The sequence below is a fragment of the Sinocyclocheilus rhinocerous genome, unplaced genomic scaffold, assembly GCF_001515625.1.
Source record: "Sinocyclocheilus rhinocerous isolate Xijiao unplaced genomic scaffold, SAMN03320098_v1.1 scaffold2134, whole genome shotgun sequence".
Taxonomy (NCBI): domain Eukaryota; kingdom Metazoa; phylum Chordata; class Actinopteri; order Cypriniformes; family Cyprinidae; genus Sinocyclocheilus; species Sinocyclocheilus rhinocerous.
In genome coordinates, this window is record NW_015652303.1 from 626,958 (window position 1) to 636,555 (window position 9,598).

At 33.7% G+C, this 9,598-nt stretch overlaps 1 protein-coding gene across 1 annotated transcript in view; it reads left to right on the forward strand.

The window, feature by feature from the left end:
- Positions 1-2,979, forward strand: part of LOC107714632 (microtubule-associated protein 9-like) — a 20,018-nt gene extending 17,039 nt beyond the window's left edge. Inside the window, 3 exon segments of the mRNA XM_016520547.1 lie at positions 1,966-2,111; positions 2,325-2,460; positions 2,860-2,979. Of these exon segments, the coding sequence (XP_016376033.1) occupies positions 1,966-2,111; positions 2,325-2,460; positions 2,860-2,979 (402 nt within the window).
- Positions 2,980-9,598: the final 6,619 nt, after the last annotated feature.

Sequence of the window (9,598 nt, forward strand, 5' to 3'; positions counted from 1 at the left end):
TTCGAATTTATTGTTTTACCACGATTTATATTTTTTAGAAATCGAGGAATCGCGATTTTGATTAGAAATATTACCAAATGTTAGAATTAGACACTTTGACAATATGCCGGTGATAACAGTAAAGAGAAAAGAACTATCCAACCGCATGTCGGCGCACGTGATTAACCGCTCACGTGTGACGCGCTCTGTGAAGGACCATATATATAGCGCTAAGCACCATTCCACAGAATGTGCTTTTGTGTTGACAAAGATGTGACGCGGACAGTGGAGTAGGGTTGTCAAAAAAAATTAGAATTTCGAATATTCGTCGAATTAAAAAAAATAAATAAATCAACATTCGAATGCAAAAACGTTGCATTCCAATTTTAGGTCTGCGTTAGCCGTCAGGCAGCCTATCAGTGGCGCACGAAATGCAACGACGATGTACTGTAAGTGTCATTGCATTTTAATGCTTTTGTTAGCCTATCCAGTTGAACCCACTAGATGCGGCGCTGCTACGTTGTTCATTCAATATATTGCAGAAAACAAGAGCATCAGTGTGGAGAAGATGTTGTTTACGTCAAAACTGAAACCAAGCCGTTCACACAGAACGCATATTTATCACATTTTCTAGAGGGACATCTATCACCGTTGCACTCGCGTCTCGCACAAGAGAGACGTTTAGAAATGTTTAGAAAGCCATGTAAAATTAATGTAAGTTTAACTTTTTAAAAACATGTCTCAAGACTTTATGGCGGTTTTCCCCACATCCCACTGTATCTCATGTTTTTAAAGAAAAAAATAGCCTTTAAAAAAAAAAAAAGCTTTTTTTTACCCTAACTGAAATTATGCTTTTTAAATTCGAATATAATTCAAATGTTGATAATATTTAAGTAGAAAATTCGAATTTAGTTTTTCAGTCATTTTGACAGCCCTACAGTGGAGTAGGTAAAACATGCAAGAAGATGGGAGTGAACTTCTTTTAACTTGAGTGCAGTGTTTTTAGAATGGCGTTTCATGCATGAGACACTGCAAGAGACGCGCGAGCGCAACAGTCAAGCACATCCATGTTTACACAGAAAAAACAATGGAAAAGCAGCACAATCAAATAAAAAAACCTGTAAAGAACTACTACTGTATGACTGATATTTCATGTTTGCATCATGGTGACAGGCTGAAAGCTGCTGTTGTTTTTACAGAACATGTATAGTTAATAATAGTCTACTAGTGTTATACCTTCAGTCATTTTGAATTTTAATTACCTTGACTTTTGAGACTTTAAAAGCATTTTCCCCTCGCATTATTTCTGAACACATAATATGTATACGTCAAGTTTGTTCAATATGTAGTTGTAGTTTATGCATCTTTTCTGCAAAGATATTTAACAAGTGATTTGTTTAACATTTACATCATGTTGACAACTTCATGTGTGCTGCACTTGGAATAGAATTTACTTTAACTAGAGGGTTAATAAAGAAAAAGTTACTTGAATCATGTTGTATTTACATTTTCAAGTTGACTAGTTAAAAATCATTAAAAAAATCGAGAATCGGTCAAACATTCCGGAAAAATCGAGATTCATTTTTTGCCTAACTTCAGCACTACTTCCACACAATTAAAGTGCATTAAGTACAAAATTAGTTGTTCCAATTGTAGCGAATCAGCTCATGGGAAATATGAATAATTAATCATAACTAGTTATAATTAATTATGAATATTTTAGATCCGCTGTAGATATTTAGCTGACCTAGCAGACTTTAAGTATACCAGTTTAGTATATACCAAAAGTACAGTTGCAGGGTATTTTTATTAAGTACATAAACATGTAAATGTATTTGTAGTATACTTAGCATAAAATAAATGTATTTCAAATACATTTTTGTATATTTCTTTTTCACTAGGGTAGATACAATATATACTGCTAAATGCAATCTTGATGCCATCTTTCACATAAATATATCACACTCTAAACATTTTGAAAATCAGGTTTTTGAGAAGTGGAAAGAGGAGCATGACAGTATCCTTAATGACAGAGTAAGGCAAAAGAAACCGACTGAGAGAAGACAGAAACTACAGCAGGTCAAAGAAAAAGAAGAGAGGAAGATCGACTCCATCTCTGCATTCGCTCAATGGTATGAAAGATACATTTTTAATTGTATACATAATAATTTATTCATTTGTTTTGTTAATTAGCACATGTTTAGTCATGCTCAAGTCACTCAAGCCATTATGTATTGCTTAAAATGTAAATGTGCTCGCTTTGTAAAGCCTCGGGCTACAGACTGACATTAATAACTGCTGTTGTGCAGAACTTGACTTTCCGTTAATTGCTTTACATATTACAGGAGTGACCAAAAGAAGGATGTTATTGAAGAGAAGAGAAGGGCAGAACGCAGGAAGGAGAAGATAAAGGAAGTGGAGGAGAAATATGAAAAGGAGAAAAAAGAAAAATTGGCCTTGGAGATGTATGAGAAATGGCTGGTATGTTACAGCAAATTTCTGCACAAGTTAATGCATAGACAACCTGCCTTGAAGTTTACATGCTATTTCTCAATCAAATGTATCAATCTGCTGTGTAAAAAAAAGTTTTAGAAAATAATACGTATCCATGACATTGCTGTTTATGCTTAAGTTGTTCTTCTTAAGCTAAAAGATCAAACTAACTAAATCACCTGTCAAACGTCATTTGCCAATTAATTGTTTTCATTATACAGATTAGTATTATTATAACAGATGCTTTGAGACTGAGACATACATGTTTTTAATCTGTTTTTAAAATACATTAGTTGTCAATGAACATACTGTGAACAAAATCTTTTGATTGTTTTCCTTTGTTAAGATTGATGTTGATTTTATATTGTCCTGGTCATTTTATTACAGAAAAGAAAAGAGTTTCAACAAAAAAGAGAGAGAAAAGAAAAGAGGATACAGGCTATTCTTCAGGATGAGCCCCCTCCACCCTGGAGCCCACCTAATAAAACTATCCCATTTGGAAAATGAGCGTTATTTCATTTTTATTTTTAACCTGTTCTTTGACATTTGATATAACTACATTTCAGAAAGACTCAAGCCATAAATAAATCTAAATTTCCTTACCCTATAAAGCCTATACTGTATCATATTTGATATGCAAATTTCTAAGGCCTTTAAATTATCAACATGATAAAAAAACATTTACTGAAAAGCATGTTGTACACAATATTCTATGTGCCTTCTGTCATCTGATTGATAATTGTTATTTTTAAAGCAAGTTTAAGGCTTTTTACTATAATTCTATAAACGTCCCCCTTTATCAGTAGTCGTAAGGTAAACATAAGAATAACTATTATATTGTTAGTAATATTTCAGTATGAACACTTTCTGGACTGAAGTAACTTAGGTTTATTTGTTTGTCCGTGCATCATTTATTATTATGATAGAACAGGCTTTTGAAGGCTTTTATTTGTAAAGCTCTCAATCATTGTATTGCATTGCATTGCATTATATGTTTTGCCCCCACAATAAAAATGACAGAGCTTTAATGATAAAACCTACAAAACATTCAAATACCCTCTTACTAAGACATTTTTATTGGGAGATATAGAGCGGTAACTGATATGTACATGCATTTTATATAAACAAATAGCTGTTGTTATAATTTGTAAATGTTATGATTTACATTATAGTATACCAACATTTCATCTTACTTTTTGGCCATATATAAATACAGTATCAGCAACTGCACAAAATTGCATATTTTTCCTCAGTTTGGGCATTTGAATAAAATGTAGGTGTTTTTTCTCCTCAACTATGAGGTCCATACTCTCCGATATCATACTATATGAGCCATAAAATTCTAAGATTCCATAAAAAAGTAATTAGTGTAAGACTTTTCTGAATATTATTTCATACAGTATGTCAGTTTTTAATCTTTAAAATACATTAGTTGTCAATGAACATACTGTGAACAAAATCTTTTGATTGTTTTCCTTTGTTAAGATTGATGTTGATTTTATATTGTCCTGGTTATTTTATTACAGAAAAGAAAAGAGTTTCAACAAAAAAGAGAGAAAAGAAAAGAGGATACAGGCTATTCTTCAGGATGAGCCCCCTCCACCCTGGAGCCCACCTAATAAAACTATCCCATTTGGAAAATGAGCGTTATTTAATTTTTATTTTTAACCTGTTCTTTGACATTTGATATAACTACATTTCAGAAAGACTCAAGCCATAAATAAATCTAAATTTCCTTACCCTATAAAGCCTATACTGTATCATATTTGATATGCAAATTTCTAAGGCCTTTAAATTATCAACATGATAAAAAAACATTTACTGAAAAGCATGTTGTACACAATATTCTATGTGCCTTCTGTCATCTGATTGATAATTGTTATTTTTAAAGCAAGTTTAAGGCTTTTTACTATAATTCTATAAACGTCCCCCTTTATCAGTAGTCGTAAGGTAAACATAAGAATAACTATTATATTGTTAGTAATATTTCAGTATGAACACTTTCTGGACTGAAGTAACTTAGGTTTATTTGTTTGTCCGTGCATCATTTATTATTATGATAGAACAGGCTTTTGAAGGCTTTTATTTGTAAAGCTCTCAATCATTGTATTGCATTGCATTGCATTATATGTTTTGCCCCCACAATAAAAATGACAGAGCTTTAATGATAAAACCTACAAAACATTCAAATACCCTCTTACTAAGACATTTTTATTGGGAGATATAGAGCGGTAACTGATATGTACATGCATTTTATATAAACAAATAGCTGTTGTTATAATTTGTAAATGTTATGATTTACATTATAGTATACCAACATTTCATCTTACTTTTTGGCCATATATAAATACAGTATCAGCAACTGCACAAAATTGCATATTTTTCCTCAGTTTGGGCATTTGAATAAAATGTAGGTGTTTTTTCTCCTCAACTATGAGGTCCATACTCTCCGATATCATACTATATGAGCCATAAAATTCTAAGATTCCATAAAAAAGTAATTAGTGTAAGACTTTTCTGAATATTATTTCATACAGTATGTCAGGCTTCACAGGATTAATGTAATGCAGTAAAACTACATGACATTTTCATTAAAGGGTTAGTTCACCCAAAAATGAAAATTCTGTCATTAATTACTCACCCTCGTGTTGTTCCAAACCCGTAAGACCTTCGTTCATCTTCGGAACACAATTTAAGATATTTTTGATGAAATCTGAGGGCTCTCTGACCCTCCCATAGACAGCCAGGTAACTACCACGTTCAAGGTCCAGAAAAGTACTCATTTTTGGGTGAACTAACCCTTTATGATGTCTTTACATTAGAAAAGCAATTTTAAGATATTTGTATAAATATCACAAAGTTGGTCATAAACATGGCAACTAAAGTTCAATCAGTGCTGTCTATAGCATTGCATTATATGTTTAACAAATCCTTTGTTTAAAATAAATGTGTTAAATTATTTTTGTAATAATGTGCTCAATTGCTTTTTATTAACTTTTATAGAATTTGTTTACTTGTTGACAAACCATTCACAGTTTGGACCTTTTATTGTTTGTTCTGATGATAAGCTTGGGTTATTTTTTCCTATAAAACATATCTTGTTCATCATCAGTGTCTTGTATTACTTCTCCAACTCCAGTTTTTCGGACTTCTGAGTCATGCAGGGTCCTTATACTTTGCTTAAGTGATCTCTTATAGTCACCGAAGGTAATCACCTTCACAAATGGTGCTATAATGTTTCAACAGCTCATGGGTTCATCTAGGAACAAACCAGCATTTGCCCTTCCAATCAACTTACATCATTTACTCACCAATGGCTCCTCTGCAGTGAATGGGTGCCGTCAGAAAGAGCTGATGGAAAAAAAAAAATCACCCAGTAAACCACTCCAGTCCATCAATTAATGTCTTGTGTAATGCAAATTTAGATGTTTGTAAGAAACAATTCCATCATTAAGCAGTTTTAACTTTAAATTGTTGCTTCTGGCCAAAATACAAGTCCATAATAACATTTTCCTCCAGTGAAGACCATTCCCTGTTTTTCTCTCACATCAAAATCCACCAACATTTTGGTTTGTTTTGGACTGTTTTCACTTGTAAACTGTGCTTAATATGTGTGTATACTGTATCTCTCCAGATGAGATGGAAATTATGAAAATTATGAAAAGAGGACTAAAAGTTTGAAGTTAAAAACGTCTTGTTAATGATAGATTCGTTTATTACAAACAGAGCTTTTCACTTCATGGGGTGTTATTTGATGGACTGCAGTTGTGTGGATTACTTGTGGGTTATTGTGATGCTTATATCAGCTGTTTGGACTCTCTTTGACAGCACCCGTTCACTGCAGAGGATCCACTAGTGAGCAAGTGATGTAAGGCTAAATTTCTCTGAATTTGTTCTGATAAAGAAACAAAATCATCTACATCTTAGATGGCCTAAGAGTTTTTCAGCAAATTTCATTTTGGGTGAGCTATTATTTTAACATGAGAGCAAAATTTGCCATCCACAGAGAAGTACTAGGAACTAATGTTAAGCTTATTCTTATTATTTAACCCATTGTTAAATAATTGTTAAATAGGTTAATAGGTTTATTATTAAACCTGTTGTTTTTTTATGTTTATTATGCGATAAGAGCAAATTAGGCCATACGGTGAACTAGGAAAAAGTGGCTAGAAAGTGATTTTCGTTCCCACACCTATAGGCACTACTTTTTCAATGCATTTTTGCATACACAATACACTGTTGGACTTTAGGTTAAAAGTTCTCCGCAAAATATCCTGCCGTTTTTTTGTCACAATCCATAAATGTATATAAATGAATTGAAACAAAAAAACGAAAATCTTATGCTGCTGGTTTTGCTTGTAACTTTATTTATATTCTCTCAAACTGACATTTATACATGTACCTAAATATCTGAGACCAGTATTGGTGCATTTGTATACTCAAGTGTGAATGCAGACCATGAAATATGGAAAATTCGTAAATTTAACAAAACTGTGATGTTTTATACATGAAAATTTTCAGTATATGCACTGTGTAATCACAGAAAGTGTCGAAGATTTTTATTAATCAAAATATGAATTAATCAAGTATAATCAAGGCGAATCTAGCCATTTATATATCCAGTTATTCTTCCATTATAATCATAGAAGCCTGGGTGTAAAACAGCCTGCATAGCTGAAATATACAGACCCTCAGAGAAGAAACATCTAGAAAAATACCTGTGGGGCTTTTTTCTTTACCATAACAGGACATGGGGGCCCCTTCTGAATTTGTTGGCTGAATTTACTCAAAATGCTACCCCACCCCCTTTAATTTTCAATAATGCCAAAAATGGACAACAGATTCATTACAGCTCAAAATCAGCCTAAAATACTACAGCGCATCTTTACTCATCAGTATCATCCCTATCACTCTCATCAGAGCTTCATCCCATGTATGCATTTCCTCTGTTTTCTGGGAAACATTTGCACAATATTGACACTGACATTAAGGTGACCAGGGGGCTGTTTCATGAAACTAGTTTACCAAATAAGCCAGGCTTATTTCAGTTATTCTGACTTATTGTCACTTGCAGTTTCTAGCCATGCAGCCTTTCTCTCTGATTTTATGACAGCTGTACCTTTTATGGTTATTAGTAGAACATTAAAACGTTACAATCGAAAATTGCTCTTTAAAGAATTAAAGCATTTAAAATTCTAAATTAAAAGTTGAAACCACTGAATTAAAAATGAAAATAAATAATAGAATTCAGACATTTTAACTGATAAGAGGAACACACAGGGCTGTATTAGCCAGCTTACATCTGATTTACAGTTACTGCTATGATAAATATACACTTATATGTAGTATTAAAATTCTACATGTGTCACATTTAATGTCCAACAAAAAATATTTTAGCAGAATGCATATTTTATTCAAAACTATTGCGCTATTATTCTATTGCGTTCCATCTGTTTAGCGCGCATGCGCGCAGCAGGGTTCGTTCACTCACGTAAGCTAGTGATGGGAGAAACGAACCATTTCGAAGCTTCGAATCAATTGAACCAATTGCTTCGCAAAATTATTCACTGTTTCGAAGCGCTCGAAACACCACACGCTGGTGACGCCTGCTGGTCAAAAGTGTGTAAATGCAACAAAAACTCAGACCAAAACATGCATAAAAACAGCTTTTACAAACCCAATGAAAACGCTTTCTTGAAAGTGTAATATATTAAATGCAATCAAAATAATAAAATACCATTAAAAATGAAGTGTCTGTATAATAGGCCTATGCGTCTTTAAAATAATTATTATTAATTTGCAAGGGCTTGTTTTGTTTGTTTTATGGAGAGCTTGTCTAAACAGGCCAGTACGGGACTATTAACTACTACTCATCCTTTTAATTACACAAATGTCTCATTAAAAATATCTACAAATTGATTAAACTGATCCGAGATCTTATAACCATAGACGCTGATGCAGTGGTTCGCCGCTGCGGAGCGATCTCAGTGAACTCGCTTGATTCACGGGTTCACAGTAGAGTTCTGCACGGGCTTTAAACTGAAGCCCGAACCCGACCCGTACCCGAGATCGTCTGACCCGGCCCGACCCGACCCGAGCGGCACAGTTAAATTTAGAGCCCGAACCCGAAATCTTTTTTTTTTTTTTCCCTCAACGAATAGCCAATTTAAAAAAAATGCTGTATTTCACGATTGCATGCAAATACATGTAAAGAAACAGAATCATTAAGGATCGGCCAGTTCACAAGGCAAAAGAAAAAACCATTTTAAAAAAATGCTGTATTTCACGATTGCATGCAAATACATGTAAAGAAACAGAATCATTAAGGATCGGCCAGTTCACAAGGCAAAAGAAAAAACACTTACCATGAAAGTTTATGAACATCAGGTGCAGCGGTCACATACATTCTGCCGAGTTTTTGAATGGTTGTATATGACAAGACAATAATTCTTCCATCGTGCAAATTATGGTCATTTTCGTCAGTTAAGGCTCGTTAGCATTCGGCCTGCTTTAAATCAGATCGACACAGAGATGCAGTGCGGTAAGATCGCATTTATTTGAATTAATTAATTATATCATTTATTTGAATTAGCGAGAGAGAGAGGGCCGAAAGTTGCGTGTGTGAACCCTGGGTTTTGTGATGTCACAAAGCGGCCCATTAGAATATCATTAAAATGATTCCTGCCTATGGAAATTCGAATGGTTGGGGGGTGGGGAGAAGCGAGGTCGTGGTTAGAACCCTTGGTTGAGTGCATCAGACAAGACAATGACGAAGAAGAAGTGCTGCTGTAAAGTCAAGTTTTCGCAAGTTATTACACATGCACCTGAATAATTATGTATGTAAATATGTATGTTACAATTATGAAAACGTTTTTATAAATTGCTGACAGTACAATACTGGAGAATGATGTAATCTGCAGAATTTACACTTCAATTATGAGACAACAGTGTTTCCCACATTGAGTGCAGGTGTTTTTATATCACTGTATTTCTGAAGGAAACCAACTGTCTTCAGAAAATTGGATGTCAATTTAATTTCTTCTTACATATAATGTCGGATAAAACAGGGTTTGTGAGCGGAGCGCTGCTTTGTGTACAGCCGTTACCGGGGAAACCTCGATCTCTA